This window comes from Petromyzon marinus, unplaced genomic scaffold (assembly GCF_048934315.1).
Source record: "Petromyzon marinus isolate PM22_M1 ecotype Great Lakes invasive population unplaced genomic scaffold, UKy_Petmar_22M1.pri1.0 PM_Scaffold_31, whole genome shotgun sequence".
In the NCBI taxonomy this organism is placed as follows: domain Eukaryota; kingdom Metazoa; phylum Chordata; class Hyperoartia; order Petromyzontiformes; family Petromyzontidae; genus Petromyzon; species Petromyzon marinus.
Genome location: NW_027423291.1, coordinates 237,717 through 257,130, shown reverse-complemented (window position 1 = coordinate 257,130; position 19,414 = coordinate 237,717). Strand labels below are relative to the sequence as shown.

The following is a 19,414-nucleotide window of genomic DNA, read 5'->3' as shown; positions in this document are numbered from 1 at the left end:
TTGTCTCAGTACAATGTAACACAGGCGTGTCTCGCTTAACCAGCAAAATACGTTCCGTGGAAAATGCTCGATAAGCAAAAACTCGTCGAACAATCATCGTTACCCCATTGACTCTCATGCTAAAAGATGAGCTACTTTCCGCCCCGTAATGTTCCACGCTTGAGAAACCTTATTACCATGAGAGATACAAATCATAATAATAAAACATCAAACGTAACACTTAACACACATAGAGAACAGTGCTTGCAGGTGCCACAGCTCCCCACACCCGGCACCCCTCCAACCCCCCCTCACCCCTCCCACCAACCCTCCCCTCACCCCCCTATCCCTATCCTTCCTGCTGCTACTGGAGGAGACTTCTTGATGTCACTGCTGGTGTCAGGGCCTGAGCCTGAGAGAGCGGCAGAGGAGGCGACACGGAGAGCGGGGCCGCGTCTGCGCGTGTCAGGGGCGAGAGACGCGGGCGACTCGACACTTCACAGCGTGGGTGAGTGCGGGGAGTTTGTGGTGCATGGGGGACGGTGGGTGGTGTGACACTTCACAGCGTGGGTGAGTGTGGGGAGTTTGTGGTGCATGGGGGACCGTGGGTGAATGTGGGGAGTTTTGTGGTGTATGGGGGACTGTGGGTGAGTGTGGGGAGTTTTGTGGTGCATGGGGGACGGTGAAGGGTGTAACACTTCACAGCGTGGGTGAGTGTGGGGAGTTTGTGGTGCGTGGGGGACGGTGGGTGGTGTGACACTTCACAGCGTGGGTGAATGTTGTTAGTTTGTGGTGCGTGTGGGACGGTGGGTGTTTTGATACTTCACAGCATTGGTGAGTGTGGGGAGTTTGTGGTGCGTGGGGGACGGTGGGAGGTGTGACACTTCACAGAGTGCGTGAATGTGGGGAGTTTGTGGTGTGGGGTAGGGGGTGAGGTTATGGGGCTATAATCACAGTCTGGGGCAAGTGGTGTTAGCGAGCGCCTATAATGGCCAGCGTGGGTAGCGTGGTCCAGACTGTAAGCCGCCTGTGTGAACTACACGGTGTATGTTGTATTTGTGTATCAAAGTCTGTGTGTGCGGAAGATGGAGTGGCACGTGTGAGTGTGAAGGGTAGGGAGGTCAGTGTGTGTGTCACTCAAATGAGTACCTGGGTGGTGTGTAAACATCACATTTAGGGGAGACAAATGCAGTCCGGCGTGGTTCTGACCACCCAACCACTCTTCTGCAATGCCGACTTTCATAGGGGCGCTAACAATGGGATTTTTGCACACAGCGTTTATGTTTTTTTTGGAAGATTTTGCTGTTTATTACTGGATGTTTCTGTTGCGTGTAGTCACTTTAATGTTCTTTTTTCGTGTTTTTGTTTGTTGCGGTTGCACCCGGGTCAAAAGCCGCATGGCTTACAGGACTATACCTAATGAATGCAATTGAAACTGCCCCACCAGTCTGTGGACCTATATGGGAGATTTCGATTTAAAGCTTTCGTGACTGCAGGGATTCATCTTCTTGGTTCTTTCGGTAAAGTCACGTAGAAGAGAAATAATAAAATAATACAAATAAAACATGTTTTCTTTTTATTATTTTGTTTTATATTTCCCTTCTACGTGACTTTACCGAAAGAACCAAGAAGATATATGGGAGATGTGTGTTGGAGCTCGTGCTGTAGGCGTAGTAGACGCGCGACCGGGATCCTTTGCAGGGAGTGCGCCGTCTGCTGTGGGTAGCGTGGAGCTGCATGGGCGAGACACCGACGCAGCGACTCCCTTCGCGAGTGATGAGATAGGCGCTGGAAAGCAATCACACTGAAGTGTGTGGCTGGGTGGATAAATCGAGCACCACCATGGTGTGCTTGGCTTGTACGTTCAGTCTGATTCATAATTTGAATCCATTGTATCTCACACCTGGCCACTGTGTCATTGCACTTTCCAATTGATCTATTTTCTTTCTTTGCACTGTAATTTTTTAATTTCAAGAAATATTTCACCCAGAAATTCCATTGAGATTGAATGTCTCATGCGCGGGGGTGCCCATGGCATATCGGGTGGAGCATTTGCACAGTCCTGAGCGCACTGCACTACGAAACCATGGCCGAATATCAGAGGCGAGTGACAAATGAATCGGTCCTGGCGCCCTCGCTTCGCCAACCTGTACTGGCCAGCGTGGTGAAGTATCACTAAACAAAACAAACTACGACCGACAGGGCATAGGGTGCCCATTATCCATCAGGGATTAACTTTATTATATCCAGGTCTGGTTGTGAATTTGATTATTTGTCTATAGTTGTCTCTTTGTTGCATATACAACTTGGTGAGATGTTTCCTGCTTCATTCTGGTGCATTCACTGATTTTTTTTCAGTGCGTCTCTGCACTGGGCGTGTTGGTTGGATTTGGTGTTTGTCACGTGAGATTCAAAACAAAACGATTTTATTTATCAGGTAAAATCCACTGAGCTATTCGCACTTTCAGAAGCGACCTGGCCACTAATGATAGCCCAACAAAGTGGCTTGTCATGTGGACATTTCTAACAGCCAAATAATCAAAACACATGTTTCTAAGTGCGGAGGGAAACACCGGAGGACCCAGAAAAAAATCTACGCGACTACGGGGAGAACTTGCAAACTCCAAATATGCAGGCGTCAGGGTCTGGATCAAACCCTCGACCTCCTGCATACGAGGCAATTGAGATAACATCTCGCCACTGTAGCGCCCCATATTAATCTGACGCGGTATACTGGTACAGGGCCTGGTGGCTTTGGTCACTTTACTGCCCTTTGCCTCACTGCAATGTACGGTCAATCCAATTTTAACAGGAAATGTGTCGATTTAAAAGTCACAGTGTTAATTGTTAACTCGATTGGCTCCTACTTCCCTGTTCAGAAGCTGTCAATCGGGGCTGAATTGTTTTCTCGTGCCAACTCAGTCACGTCAGAGAGCGATTGGCACCTCTGTCCGCTTCACTCCGTGGTGCTGCTTATGGGACTCATTCGCGTCGAAGCCCAAGTTCACAATTGACGATACAATGGAGTTGAACTTATTTCGCTGTAAATGTTTAAATGAAAGTAGAAAGTGGATTTTTATTAAGTGTGCCATCTAACTGGGATACTTGTCTTTCATATTACACTACATTTGTTCTGTCTCACCTGTTGTTTTCGTTGGTAAAGCTGAGGTCTTGTTTACGATTCCTCCACTGGCTCTCGATTAATGTGTGGATCAAATACATGATCGCCCTCGCCATCTTCAAGATCCTCCCTGGACTTGCTCCTGCCTTCCTCTCTCTCCCTCTGATGCGGCACCGTGGTGGAGGGATGTTATCTCCCTTGCCTTATATGCAGGATGGCGTGGGCTCGCTCCCGACCCTGATGCCTGTTGTTTATTTGGAGTTTGCAGTTCTCCGTTTGGTCGCATTAATTTTTCGATGGGTCCTCCGGGTTTTCCCTCCACACTTGGAAGCATGCGTTGAGATTATTTGGCTGCTATCAATTTCCACGTGTTAAGCCACTTCGTTGATCTATCATTTGTTGCCAGGTCGCTTCTCAAAAAGAGCTGAATAGCTCAGTGGGCTTTACCTGATAAAAAAACAAGTCACTCCACTCCTCTCGCCGTGCTCTCTCCTCTATCGCCTCTCTCATCGCTCTCTACTCCCCTCCATCCTTTCCGCCCAGCAACAAAGGGAGCTTTTATGCAACCTTAACTCAATAGAATTCCACTTATTTCCTCCTTCCGGCACAATTCTCTGAGACTGTCTCTAGTCATAAACCAACTTCTCCTATGTCCATCACTGTCTGTTCTCTCTGTATGAACGTATGCAGTCTATACATACCTTTTTGTTCCCTATGATGCTTGTCTAACTGTTGTACACAGCGCCTTGAAATGAAGATGTATTCGAGATGCTCTAGAAATGCACTCTTTATTGTAATATTTTCCTCGCTGATCTTTCTACTGCCTGTATGTGACAAGGCTGGATGAGTCACATTCCGAGCAAGATGCCAACAGAGTTGTTGCACCTTGGGCGTAAACATGAATGGATGTCCATTTGCCAGGTGTAATTTTTTTCATAATTCTTGGTGAGACGTGTGCTGTTTGAGGTCACACGCGACTGAGCTCACGCCCCCACCCTTGTCCTCCCATTACAGTCTCACCTCGTACTATTTGACTGCTCAGCAGATCAGCAGATCATTTGTCATGCCCTTTTCTGCACGTCAAGACTTGCTCAGGGCGAATGTTTGCTAGTGAAATACAGACCACTGGAGAATTATGGTCTAATAACCTCTACGACTGCCACGGCATAGGGAGGACTGCCTGCATGCAGTAGTGCATTCGAAAATACTTTATTCTTATTATTGTTTTGGGAATTAATTAATTGCTATGCAGCATGTCTTTCTAAAATGACAACCACAACCATCAACAGTATAATTAATGTCATCAAAGTTATAACCAAAGTGAATAATTTTAAATGTGTTTAATTAAAATGTGTGTACTTTTAAATTTCATAATTAAAATAGTTATTACTTTCAGAATTATAACCAATATCATCCTAAGTATAATACCAATCATATATACTATAGCCACCACTCATGCTAATGTCTAACAAGTAACTATTTGAAAAAAAAAATCCTTATTAATGTTTACACAGGGCTATATTTACTGTAATTAAAATTATTGCTCTTCCACAAGAAATATATCTAAAATGGCAAGTTTAACATGACTAAATCTGTGACTTGGATGAGTTATTTAAAGGGTTATAATGAGATAAATTCTGAAATTGGGAGGAATTATTTCTAGAATACTATCTTCTGCCTTCAACTGCTCACCAGCATCTGTAATTACGCAGGGCACATTGAAGTAGGCTCCCCTGAGCTGACTGAACTTTTGCGAAGTCAACTTTGATTTGACTGTTTGAGAGTTATTATTCCACTGCTGTAGCTTTTCCATCAGGCCTCCTCTGGTCATGCCAGATCTGAGTTTTGCATTGGCTTCTTAGGTCCTTGTAGTCTTCTATGGGCCCTTGTAACAGTTTTTCACGGTTTTTTTTCAGTTCAGTACCACGTTTCATCACTAATCAATTATTTACGAATATTGCAACGGGTTCTTGGTCAGGTGTTGGTGGCGTTGTTTACATAATCCTGAATCTCGTCCCAATCTGTCGGTTCCTCATTCATCAGGAGCATGCGTTATCACTGCCCAGCTCTACATTACAACCATTCCCACCAGAATTATATCCAGAATGAGCTGGATAAAATTTTGTTGAACTGAGAGCGTACTACTAAGAGATGGGGTTTATGATCATCTAAAAAAACAAAGCACCTGCCTGGGTATTCTGTCATTGTATTATCCCCTCCCTCCACTCCCCATGAGTGGTGGGGCAGTTTAGGACAGAGTGGAAATTTTGTCCATACCTGGAAAGGGTGCTTATAACCAGCTCCAGTTTGGCAGCAGAGGTCATACTCCAAATAAGCGCGTAACGCACTGTGAAAGCTGCATGGCCTGTCACTCCACATAAAGCTCTGGGTCTTCTCAGCCAGATATCCCCTCCCTTCTCTATATTTGAGAAATGTGGATCCCTTTTAAAAGACCATCTACACTGGTTTTGAATATTCAAGTTGTCTACGATCCGCCGTGGGTTTAACAAACTGGATTGTGTGAGCAGCTTAGATCCTTAAAAGAGCTGGACAAATTCCCATTAGTGAGCTTCTAAGGCAGGTGAGGCAGCATTGGCTGGGGCATCTAGCCCAAATGCCCAGTCACTACGCGCCCAAGCAGCTTCTGTTTGGCCAAATATAAGGGGCAAAACGCGATAGGGAAAAGTTTTACTGCTGTGTAACAGAAGGATGTGGAGCTGATTAGACTTTCTGACAGCTTGTACCAGTTGTGTCAAGATCGGACTCTCTGGATGAGTTTTTATTAAGGATGTCCACCTCCAGTAATAATGGAGGGCGGTGGAGTGATGCTCACAACTACGAGCGTAGTGCAGGACGAATAAAATGCAGCAAGTTGGAACAGTTGGGAGCACATGTGGTAGATCTGCCAGTCATCCCTGTCACTCAACCCATGGCACCTTTATCCTGTAACCTCCTGCCCACGAGCCTTCAACAGTCCACATGCCCTCAGTGTGCACTTCGCCTGGCACAAGCACCTTGTTGACGTCACCAATGTTTAGTGGAGAATGGCTGTTATTGTGTGTATGTATCTACCCATTAATGTGTTGTACGGGCCTTCTTAAGTGCTCGCTAGCAGAACTAATCCCAATAATATAATCTGTCAAAAACTATATGGGAGATTTTTCTCGTTTGTATCTGTGTATCTTTGTGTGCATAGCCTATATGTGTGTATGTGGCGAGTTATGCTGCACAACCAACACAGCCACAGTTATCAGTATCTCATGGTATCTAGACTAGTTTTGGGTCCTCTAGGTTGAGTCTGCATTAAATGAGTGCCTGGTAAAATGGGTAATCAGCAGAACCTATTAAACAAATGTGGCCAGGTATGGTGCTGGACATTTATACTCCCTTTTGCCATGTCCGACTTCAAAGGGGATCAATAACAGCACTTGCCCCACCAGTCTGTGACTGAGTTTTCAATAAAGTGCATCGCCCCAGCGGCTTCCTAATATCAGAAGGAAGAGAATTCCAGACGGCAGCAGAAGCGCATCTGCAATCGCGCGATGCAAACAACTGCAGGCCACCGTGTGCTCCCTGCTGCCAAAGAAAACAAGTTGATTAAACCGTCTCCGCTCGTTACGCGAACATTTGCTAATTTTGCTAAAAAATTGTTTAAAATTCAAATTGCTTGTTATAGCACATTCTCGTAGAAAGAACCCTGGTTACGTCAGACCGGCCTGTATACAGTGAGGGAAAAAAGTATTTGATCCCCTGCTGATTTTGCACGTTTTCCCACTGACAAAGAAATGATCAGTCTATAATTTTAATGGTAGGTTTATTTGAACAGTAAGAGACAGAAAAACAACAACACAATCCAGAAAAACGCATGTCAAAAATGTTATAAATTGATTTGCATTTTAATGAGGGAAATAAGTATTTGGCCCCCTCTCAATCAGAAAGATTTCTGGCTCCCAGGTGTCTTTTATACAGGTAACGAGCTGAGATTAGGAGCACACTCTTAAAGGGAGTGCTCCTAATCTCAGCTTGTTACCTGTATAAAAGACACCTGTCCACAGAAGCAATCAATCAGATTCCAAACTCTCCACCATGGCCAAGACCAAAGAGCTCTCCAAGGATGTCAGGGACAAGATTGTAGACCTACACAAGGCTGGAATGGGCTACAAGCCCATTGCCAAGCAGCTTGGTGAGAAGGTGACAACAGTTGGTGCGATTATTCGTAAATGGAAGAAACACAAAAGAACTGTCAATCTCCCTCGGCCTGGGGCTCCATGCAAGATCTCACCTAGTGAAGTTGCAATGATCATGAGAACGGTGAGGAATCAGCCCAGAACTACACGGGAGGATCTTGTCAATGATCTCAAGGCAGCTGGGACCATAGTCACCAAGAAAACAATTGGTAACACACTACGCCATGAAGGACTGAAATCCTGCAGCGCCCGCAAGGTCCCCCTGCTCAAGAAAGTACATATGCATGCCCGTCTGAAGTTTGCCAATGAACATCTGAATGATTCAGAGGACAACTGGGTGAAAGTGTTGTGGTCAGATGAGACCAAAATGGAGCTCTTTGGCATCAACTCAACTCGCCGTGTATGGAGTAGGAGGAATGTTGCCTATGACCCCAAGAACACCATCCCCACCGTCAAACATGGAGGTGGAAACATTATGCTTTTGGGGTGTTTTTCTGCTAAGAGGACAGGACAACTTCACCACATCAAAGGGACGATGGACGGGGCCATGTACCGTCAAATCTTGGGTAAGAACCTCCTTCCCTCAGCCGGGGCATTGAAAATGGGTCGTGGATGGGTATTCCAGCATGACAATGACCCAAAACACACGGCCAAAGCAACAAAGGAGTGGCTCAAGAAGAAGCACATTAAGGTCCTGGAGTGGCCTAGCCAGTCTCCAGACCTTAATCCCCTTAGAAAATCTGTGGAGGGAGCTGAAGGTTCGAGTTGCCAAACGTCAGCCTCGAAACCTTAATGACTTGGAGAAGATCTGCAAAGAGTAGTGGGACAAAATCCCTCCTGAGATGTGTGCAAACCTGGTGGCCAACTACAAGAAACGTCTGACCTCTGTGATTTCCAACAAGGGTTTTGCCACCAAGTACTAAGTCATGTTTTGCAGAGGGGTCAAATACTTATTTTCCTCATTAAAATGCAAATCAAATTATAACATTTTTGACATGCGTTTTTCTGGATTTTGTTGTTGTTATTCTGTCTCTCACTGTTTAAATAAACCTACCATTAAAATTATAGACTGATCATTTCTTTGTCAGTGGGCAAACGTACAAAATCAGCAGGGGATCAAATACTTTTTTCCCTCATTGTATGTACAGTATAGATATTTAGTTTGTAGTAGAGGCCGACCAAAATTCGGTTTCGGTTTTGGCGCCGAAAGTTGGGAATTGGCCACTTTCGGTTCACTTTCGGTTTCGGCCGAAATACATTTTTAACTTTCAGTCGTCAACCGAAGACCTACTTTTTAGAATATAACGCTAATGCTAAGTCTATCAGCCGGTCAGTCGGGGGATCTTTGTTTTTAGCTTGTGTACTGTGTGTGTGGGAGTGAGGCAGCGACTGTGTAGCGATTCATTCAAATAATCGTCACGGCCGGTGACGATTATTTGAACCGGTCCTGGGCCTCCCCTAGGTCGACTCAGCCTCAAACGAGTAACTGGTGTGGTGTGTCAACATCGCCACTGGGGAGACAAAGGCGGCTGGCCGTGGTGAATCCAAGTCCTGGGCGAAGCTGGGTAGTAAAGCAGGTATTTCATAAATCTTGTGTTCGGTAACTTCGCTTATATACCTTTCTGTTTCGGTCTTGGTCGAAAATGTAGTTAAACTTTCGGTTTCGGCTTCGGTTTCGGCCGAAAGTCAATTTTTTACTTTCGGTTTCTGGTTTTGGTTTTGGCCAAATCCAGAAATTCAGTTTCGGTCGGCCTCTAGTTTGCAGCAGTTCAATACACACAGCTCACTACACAAAGAGTTAAATGTAGAAATATCTAAACGAAAGAATGGGTCACTTGAGTTTACGAACATGTACAAAACTCGTTATAGTATCATGTTCTGCGTGCTGTTGTAAATGCATGTGGTGCATGCTCACTGACCAGATGCTGTTACGGAGATGCTTCATTATGATTGATACTAATTTAAAATGTTAAATTAAGGATTGTTTTTTCATTAATTTATTATGTAAAACAAATATAGGGAGGCGTTCATCCTGCGGTAGAGAGACGATGGCTGCTGATGATGATGTAACGTGCTGCTAAGAGACAGTTGAGGTGGAGATTCAAATACATAGGAAGGAGCCATACTCTTTGGTTCTATTCGGTAAAGTCACGTAGGTAAAAAATAAAACAACAAAAATCACGACGTTTCGGCCACAACAGAAGTGGCCTTCATCAGGTGAAGGGACCGTACTGTCACGAGAACAGCATTGGAGTGAAGACAGTCAAGCCCAGGTCGCGTCCTTTTAAACTGTGTGGGAGGAAACAAAACGCTTTGACAAAGGAATTAGCATAAAATTACCGTAACGGGGGGGGGGGGGGGGGTTGGAGGGGGAGGGGAGTTTACAAATGTTGGTGTGAAGGGAAATGACCGTAAAGCACGTAGAGGACCGGCATGGGGGGGGGGGGAGTTTACAAATGTTGGTGTGAAGGGAAATATGCTGCTGTGAAAGTTTGGTATATCACTACTGGGATAAATATACTGTACCATTGAAAATTAGTTTAATGTTTGGTATGATTTAGAACATCTTTCCAATGATTGCTTAATTTGAAACCATCTCCTCGGTTGAAATTGTGTCTGTGTTTGTAAATCTGAATTGCCTCTTGGATAAATCTCTGATGAAAACCCGTGGGTTTGCAAAGGACCTTGGTATCGGAGAAAACTCTATCGTGATCACACACAGCGTTGTAACAGTGGTCAGCTACAGCAGAAGAATTCGTTCTGCCGTGTTTCAAATCTGATTTGTGCTCGCGAATTCGGTCAGAGACATGTCGTTTCGTCTCCCCGATATAGCAATCACCACAGGTGCAGCTCAATTTGTAAACCCCGGGGTACTGTAAGTTAGGAATGACATCCTTCACGGATGGGATCAGGTCACGGATTTTGTCTACTGTATTGAACCAGACCAGGATCTTCTGTTTGTTTAGAATTTTGGAGATTTTTTTAGTAACGCCTGCTATATATGGTAGTGTGAATGTTTTCATCGGAGTATCAAGTGGTTGTTTCTGTATGGAGGGAGAAACAGCTTGGCGGATGGTACGGTCAGAGTATCCGTTTCTCTTGAGGGCTAGATTGTACATGTTTTAATTCACTGGTCAGGTGGTGTTGGTCCGAAAAGCAATGAGCCCAGTGTTATAACGTTTTGATGAGATAATTATTTTGAGTTGGGTGGTGGTGGGAATTAGGTTTCAAGTAGGAATCTGTGTGGGTGGGTTTCCTGTAGACAGAATGTCCCAATGAGCCATCAGGTCTCCTCTCAAACAGAACATCCAAGAATGGCAGCTTGCCATCTTTCTCCACTTCCATGGTGAATTTGATGGCGGGATGTCTGGAATTGATGTGGTGTAGGAAAAGGTTCGAAGCTGGGAGGCCATGTGGCCAAATGACGAAAGTGTCGTCTACATATCTCTTCCACAGGGAAGGTCTGAGGGTGGAAGTCTGGAAGGCTTCTGATTCAAAGTTCTCCATGATAACATTGGCTATCACTGGTGACAAGGGAGAACCCATGGGGGTACCCTCATTTTGTTTGTAGAAGGTGCCATTCCAAGTAAAGTAGGTATTGGTGAGGCAGTGCCTAACCAGCGCAGGTGTATCGGGGTCTAGTCCATGTTGTACCAAATTTTCAATTATTTCAATGGTATCAGGTACTGGGACCTTGGTGAACAGAGACCACATCGAAGCTGACAAGTATATCGTCAGGGGACAGTACAACGTCTTTGACCATAGAGACCAATTGGGCTGAGTTAAGTACTGCTGAGGAGGTCTTGCCAGTGAAAGGCAGCAAGGTATCTGACAGAAAACGTGCTAGCTTATAGGTAGGGGAGTTGATCGTGGATACGATGGGTCGTAGTGGGGTGCCTTCTTTATGAATCTTGGGGAGACCATAGAATCTAGGGGGTCTTGCAGCTGAAGGTTTTAGGGTTGGTTCGATTAGGGAGGTCAAACTTGTGATGATCTTGTTGGTTTTTATCGTTACGCTATTAGTAGGGTAATTTTACATTTTTTTGTAACTTCCATCGCTGAGCAGGTTCTGGATTTTGTTGTTGTATGAATCTTTATCCATAATTACAGTAGCGTTGCCTTTGTCGGCTGAGAGGATGACTATATCATTTCTGTTTTTTAAATTCGCGAGTTCAGAGCGTTCATTTTTGCTGATGTTGCTAATGGGTTTCTTAGCATTCTTAAGAATAGTGGCTATTTCAGCTCTCACAACGTCTGCTTGGATGTGTCCTACGCCTTTGAGGGCTACATTGACCTGAGAGATGATATCATTTACAGGTATATGTTTTGGGGTGACAGCAAAATTTTGCCCTCTAGCCAGTACTGTTTTCAGATTGTCCGAAATCGGGGTGCTACTCTGGTTAATGACGATTTTGTTAACGTCTAGTTTTGTTATATGTGGGACTGAGTTCTCCTTTGATAGGTGGTTGAATTTAGAAATCAGGTTAGCTTTGCATTTGGTTTAACACGTAGGCTTTCGCGACCAATATTATTCATAATAAAGGTTTTTGGGTTAGATCGCGTTTATTTATAAATGTGTCGTAACCCTCCACCACCCGACACGGCCAATCAGCAAAAAAAAAAGTGTCACGTTGACAAAAGACAAATAATTCACTACTTCGCATCCAGCATCAGCATCATCGGGCGAATTGCCCGATGATGCTGGATGTATTTACCAGCGAAACGTCGTACTCAAACTGTAAATGTGGATTCACTCTTCAACACACCGGTGGGCTAAAGTAGTGAATTATTTGTCTTTTGTCAACTTGACACTTTTTTTGCTGATTGGCCGTGTCGGGTGGTGGAGGGTTACGACACATTTATAAATAAACGCGATCTAACCCAAAAACCTTTATTATGAATAGCTTTGCATTTGACTAATAGTGAATCAGCAGAAGAAGCAGTCATGTTGTCTACGTGGTTCCAATCAGAAGGTGACATTTTTTATGTTAACATTAAATGAGCTTGTAGGAGAGTCCTGTCTAAAGTATCAAGTTCATATCGGAGTAGCCTTATTCTCTTCTTTGGTTCTTTCGGTAAAGTCACGTAGAATGATAATAAAACAATAAATTAATTAAATAAAATACACAATAAAATTCTCACGACGTTTCGGCCACAACACAAGTGGCCTTCTTCAGGTGAAAGGAACACACCTGTCGGGACGACAGAGCTTCAATGAACGTTGTTAAGGTCCGTAGCATCTTTTTAAGCTGGTTTAGAGAAGCGAGGCACCTTGACAAAGGGGTTTACATATCAAACAGGAGAATTTAACATTGAAATAGCTGAGTGATTAGCTTGTGACTGGTCTTAGAAATTGCTATGTTAAAGTCAAAGCTTACACATCCACAGAGGCACCTAGTACAAATCAAACAGGATAATTTAGCATTGAAATAGCTGAGTGATTAGCTTGTGACTGGTCACAGAAATGGCTATGTTAAAGTCAAAGCCTACACATCCACAGAGGCACCTAGTACAAATCAAACAGGATAATTTAGCATTGAAATAACTGAGTGATTAGCTTGTGACTGGCCATAGAAATAGCTATGTCAAAGTCAAATCCTACACATCCACAGAGGCACCTAGTACAAATCAAACAGGAGAATTTAGCATTGAAATAGCTGAGTGATTAGCTTGTGACTGGTCACAGAAATGGCTATGTTAAAGTCAAAGCCTATACATTGAAATTCTCCTGTTTGATTTGTACTAGGTGCCTCTGTGGATGTGTAGGCTTTGACTTTAACATAGCCATTTCTGTGACCAGTCACGAGCTAATCACTCAGCTATTTCAATGCTAAATTCTCCTGTTTGATTTGTACTAGGTGCCTCTGTGGATGGGTAGGCTTTGACTTTAACATAGCTATTTCTATGACCAGTCACAAGCTAATCACTCAGCTATTTCAATGCTAAATTATCCTGTTTGATTTGTACTAGGTGCCTCTGTGGATGTGTAAGTTTTGACTTTAACATAGCTATTTCTATGACCAGTCACAAGCTAATCACTCAGCTATTTCAATGCTGAATTCTCCTGTTTGATATGTAAACCCCTTTGTCAAGGTGCCTCACTTCTCTAAACCAGCTTCAAAAGATGCTACAAATCTTAACAACGTTCATTGAAGCTCTGTCGTCCCGACAGGTCTGTTCCTTTCACCTGAAGAAGGCCACTTGTGTTGTGGCCGAAACGTCGTGAGAATTTTATTGTGTTATTTGATTTTATTAATTTATTATTTTATTCTCATTCTACGTGACTTTACCGAAAGAACCAAAGAAGATGAATCCTTGCAGTCATGAAAGCTTTAAATCGAAATTTAGCCTTATCCAATCTGAGATTAAAGATAGGCTGGCCTTAAACAGAATCTTTTTTGAATTCGGTGAGGATGCAGCAGAAGTGAGTGTGAAGGCGATGGGTATTACCTTGTGGTCGCGGCATCTTTTGAGGAAGGTCAGCATCTCGATGAGCTGTGACTTCTTGTCCCGTTGTCTGTTGAAAGCTCTTAACAGATAGGTGAAAGCCCTCCCCGTAGAGGTTATCAATTCTAGATTTGAAGCTTTCGTGACTGCAAGGATCCATACTCTTTGGTTCTATTCGGTAAAGTCACGTAGGTAAAAAATAAAACAACAAAAATCACGACGTTTCGGCCACAACACAAGTGGCCTTCATCAGGTGAAGGGACCGTACTGTCACGAGGACACCGTTGGAGTGAAGACAGTCAAGCCCAGGTCGCGGAAGGAGGCTGCACAGACACCTGAACCACTGCTGTCCTGGATGTGTGATTTATTTAACACTAGCGGGAAGTACCCGGCGTTGCCTGGGCAAAAAAGGCAGACACACACATGGCCTTACACACAGACATCGACCCACACACATAGAAACACATCGACTTAGACGCACACACACACACACAAATATGGTTAAACCCAGGGTGGATCGTTAGCAGGCCAGCCTAAATGTTTCCAACCGGCGAAGATGTTCCATTAGGTGGGTGCACGTTTCGCAAGCGTACAGAAGGTAGGGGATTACCGTGGCCGAGAAAACCTGGAGCTTCATGCGGAGCGAGAGACCAGGTAGCTTCCACACAGCGTAACGCAGCCGATGAAAAGATAATGGCGCTCAACTGATTTGGAGTGAGACCTCTGGTGTTAAACCGGAGCTGGTCATGAGCACACTGGCCAGGTATGGGAATCTCTCCAATCTCTCCACAACTGGCACATCAGAAATTGTGAGTTGTGGGGGTGGATTGTCCGATGGTACAAAATACCCAGCCAGGTGCTTAGATTTGATGGGGCTGATGGTAAGGCCCCACCTCTTAGTGCCAAGCTCCAGGTTCAGCAGCAGTGCCTCCAAGTCCTCCTCTGAGTGAGCAGGATTCACCAGAGCATCGGCATACATTACATGGTTGATTAATAGGGAGCCATCCCTTGACGATACCCGGGCATCGATCAGCCTCCCATTGTATATGTACCATATGGTAATTCCTCCGGTACAGCCATTGAAGTCTTCACGAACTACGTGGTCAAAATATATGTTAAATAATGTGGGAGCCAGAGAACATCCCTGTCGCACCCCAAGGTGTAGAGGGAATGGCTCTGACTGACGGCCACGTAGTTTGATGCGGGGCCGCTCACCATCATGAAGGTCCTTAAGGATCGTGAGCAAAGGGTGAGGGACTCCAAAAGTATGAAGAACAACCCAGGTGATGGTATCATAGGCCTCGACCAGGTCAATAAAGCACACATATTCACTCACACGCACACATGGACCTACAGACACGCAAATAAACGGACTTACACGGACTCACATGGAGCCACGGACACAAAGCGACTAACACACACGCCCATGGACTGACACACACAGACATATCGACTCGCACACACAAACACATGGACTTGCACACACACACATATGGACTCACACACACATAGACATCCACTTTAGATACACACACATGAAGTTACACACACATATATGGACGTAGACACATACAGCGACACACACACATCACCTTACACACAGATATATGTGGACTCACAGACAGATTGACGTAAAGACACACATGTACTTACACACACACATATGGACTAAGACACACACACATGGACTTACACACACATACATAGACTGACACACATTGCCCTACACACACATACACATATGGACTGTGTCACACAGACATGTACTTTAGATACACACACATGGATTAACACACACATATGGACTCACACACACGCATTGACTTACACACACACATCGAGTGACACACACACATGTATGGACTTACACACACGTGGACTGACACACACACATCGACGTACACACACACATGGACTAACACACACACACACAGCGACTGATACACACACAAATGGACTGACACGCACACTTGGACTGACACACAAACACTTGGACGTACACACACACATCGGGCGTTGTCCAATCGTAAAAGACAGACGCACACATGGACTTAAACACACGCATGGACCTACACGTGCACACACATGGACTCAAACACACACACATCGACTCGAACACACACACATCGGCGTGCACAGCAATCCCCGATGATGGCACAGCTCTCAGTATTGCAGTACTCCGTATGAGTAAATAGCGTGACATGAGCAATGGAAACAATGCAAATGCATTGAAGAAATAAGGAGAAAGCAGTGTAAATTAAAGAGCAGCAGTACGCACAGGTAAGTTGAGAAGCAGGCTACAGTTTAGATTATAGACTGTCAGTACGCCGACTCAATGACATTAGCATTGCTACAGTCGACATAAAAAGCTGCCAATACAGGCAGCAGCTGAAAAAGCAGAATACAGTCGACATGAAAGGCTGGGAGTACACTGAGTGAGGTAAAGAAGCAGGCAACAGATTATAGACTGGCATAGTCATAATGGTCAAAACGAATATTAGCAGTGTAGATAATAGAGTGGCAGTGCACTGACGTTAATTAACAGCAGGCAGCAGAGCACATGACAGACTGGCAATACACCGTCGCGGCGTGATAAAAGCACAGCTAAAAAAGGGAATATTTATCAAGCTAATAATTAAAATTTTGTTTTGTGCACACAATTATCATTGTAATATCTGGCAACGTATTTGTTTCATAATAGTAAACAATGAACCCGAGTTCTTATCTGCACACAAACATAATTATTGTAATACGTGGCAACTTATAAGTTTCATAATAGTAAGCAATGAACCAGAGCTCCTATGTGCACACAAACATTATTATTGTAATATTTGTCAACTTATTTGTTTAATAATAGCAAACAATGAACCTAGTGGTTAGAGTAAGAAACAAGGAAATTTGTACTTACCATAAGCTTGGTCAGGCCTAGGCCTGTGCGGAGCCCCCGTCCTGGCCTACATTGCCGAGGCGGGGGAGGTAGCACGTTGGCAGGCTGGGCCACTACCCCCACACCCACCCCCCCGGCCGTGCAATAATAATGGTATTTAAGCACTATATTATTATCTACGGACTCTGTTGTAGAAACTGGACGTGTTTTTTTTTTTGGGGGGGGGGGGGCGAAGAGGACATGAGACTGTGAAGAAAAATCCGCAGCGTGAAGTGAAGTGTATATTTATTGCATGTTAAACGCGTAAAATGAAATGTCCCCCGTGAGCTCGACCGTACGCGCATCACTTGGCAGGCCCCCCCCCACGCAATTGTCGTCAGTTGGTAGGTCGATGTGACGCAATAAGTAAATAATTAAAATAAAAATGTCACAAATTTGTTGATTAAACTACTTTTAAGTTTAGGGATGCGAAAACGGAATAGCCTATTCCCACCCTGGGACTTCGGGCATGCTGCCTGGCAATTTTTTTTGGACCTCAAGCCCACCGTCCGAGAGCCAAATCCCTCGCAAGCGCGCCCGCGGAGACTTTTATATATAAGAAGATAATGAACATCACAGTAACACTGACGCTGCCTCATGTGTGTACTTTAAGTTTTGGCTTCCCCACACAAACACACTGTACCTCTACAAAGATCATGTTCACTAATTTCCGTGAAGTGTATGTGACGTCATACCACTGCTAGACAACCTCAGAGCACCCTCTACCCATACACTGAGAGCATAGGAGTGCCCACTACATAGGGATCACCCAAGATCAACGAGAGGTGACGCTATCTCCATCATTGCACATTACAGCGCGATTCGCCATCTGCGTGGCAGCACGGTGGTCGAGGCAGTGAGCGCGTGGTGTCACGCAGCTGCTTAATCTGCTAAAACTGTGGCGTTTTGAATTAGGTTTACATTTTACTTTTTTTACGTAGTGTTGTGTTCAAATGAATGTTCATATGCTTGCACTGAAGAGTGTTTTGAGATGCTTAAGGTGTTTCGATGCTATTTAATATATTTCCATATATTAAAATAACAATTTTAAGCTTACATTACAATTTACATAACTCAATGTATTCACAATCAAATACCTAAAGTCAGAATTGTACCTAACCGAGACCTCTCAGATTTTAGTAGCAACATTTTATTTTAATGATTATTATTCTTTCCGATACCTGGCTAATATTACACGACTATGCTTACAGGTGACACGTGGTTTGTTTTCATTTTCTTCAGGTGACTCGATGCATTTGTCGTGATGGCATCAAAAGATCCTGCATATGAGATCATTAGAACCAACAAAGTGAAACTGCAGGAATACCTCCAGGCGAAGTCTTCAGAAGTGCTTGACCATTCCTGTCAAACAGGGATAGTCCTGCGCAGTGAATACGCGTCCCTCAAAAGCGAGAATGACCCCATTGCACGAACACGGCACCTGGTTGACCTGGTGCTCGACAAGGGAGAAGAAGTGTGCATGAGATTCATTGAAGCCGTGCTGGTGCCACTGAGATCCGAGATCCCTCTCTTGGATCAGTGGATATCACAGCATGAGCAGCAGCTCAACGTGATGGGTGTCGATCTGAGCAGAACTGCGGGTAAAGCCATCGCTGGAGCAGCTTCTCGTGAGTGATGCTAAACTTTACATGGCCATACGCACGTCTCTGGCAAGTTTAGGTGAAGGAATTGCTTTGAACTGAGATTGTTATTTAATATTATCAAACTGCACCACCTTGCATGACAACATTCCTCTCAGGAGGACATTTATATTAAATTCCATAGCAGGGAAACTACAATTTATTAGCAATTGGGAGGAAAGGATAGATGGATAATGAACATGTGTGTAAATATCAAAAACTTACATCCACACTGAACCCCAACATTCATTAATTCGTCATATCCCACACCTCCCTTTCCTTGGAAAAAACGTAAACATGGTAATTTTCTACCTCCTCTTCAGACACAGACATTGAATTTAAGCTGTAATAATGTAATGACCTATGAAGGTTTCTATCAAGTGTCAAGCCCAAGATCTTTGGCAATGGCAGCAAACCCATCTTCTGCCATGGTCTCCATGACTTGGTACAATATGGATTCCACCAAGGCGATGTCGTTGAAACTGTTCCCCTATGCAGGGTGAATGCCCACTTCTGTTAAACTATGGATGCTGCTTCTAGTTCTTGACCTTTGGGCTGCTTTTGACATCACACACCACTCCATCCTCTTGAATCTTCATGGCGATGCAGGTGTTGTCTGATAAACTTATCTCCTGGTGCTGCTTCAATCCCTGGAATTGATTCATATTTTTCCATGCAAGCACTGTCTTCTGTTCAGAAGCCCTAATTCTGTGGTGTTCCACATGGCACAGTCCTGTGCCATCTTTTCTTCTCAGTATAATCTCCTCGTTTTGAGAAAAAAATACGTTTTTATTATCGACTATCACTGCTATTCTAATGACACCCAGCCTTATATTGCCATTGACTCATATAACAGAACCTACTTTCCTCTTAGACCCTGACTTGGATTGGTTATAACTTCCTCCAAATAAAATGTCAACATTTAAGCCCTCATCGTTTGTAAAAAGTCCACTCCAACTAATGACTCCAAGTATTTTATTATGGAGAGCTTACAGAGAGATTAAAATAAAACCATCAAAGTTATGAGCCATTGAGTTAGATGTTACCTTGAAAAGCTGTGATGAAAGATGTCGAGCAAATCTGTCATTAGGGAAATCTCCACTCTCCCCATTCT

The 19,414-nt window shown here is 44.2% G+C and overlaps 1 protein-coding gene across 2 annotated transcripts in view; it reads left to right on the top strand.

Moving 5' to 3' along the window:
- The first annotated feature begins 368 nt into the window (after window positions 1–368).
- Window positions 369–19,414, top strand: part of LOC142923159 (NACHT, LRR and PYD domains-containing protein 3-like) — a 54,470-nt gene continuing 35,424 nt past the window's right edge. The window contains exons 1-2 of one of the 2 annotated variants that reach the window (XM_076064091.1): window positions 369–487; window positions 17,903–18,288. In XM_076064091.1, the coding sequence (XP_075920206.1) occupies window positions 17,925–18,288 (364 nt within the window). In that variant the 5' untranslated portion in view covers window positions 369–487; window positions 17,903–17,924. Of the gene's footprint in view, window positions 488–17,198; window positions 18,289–19,414 lie in introns of those variants that run through there. The other variant, XM_076064092.1, reaches the window with a different exon arrangement.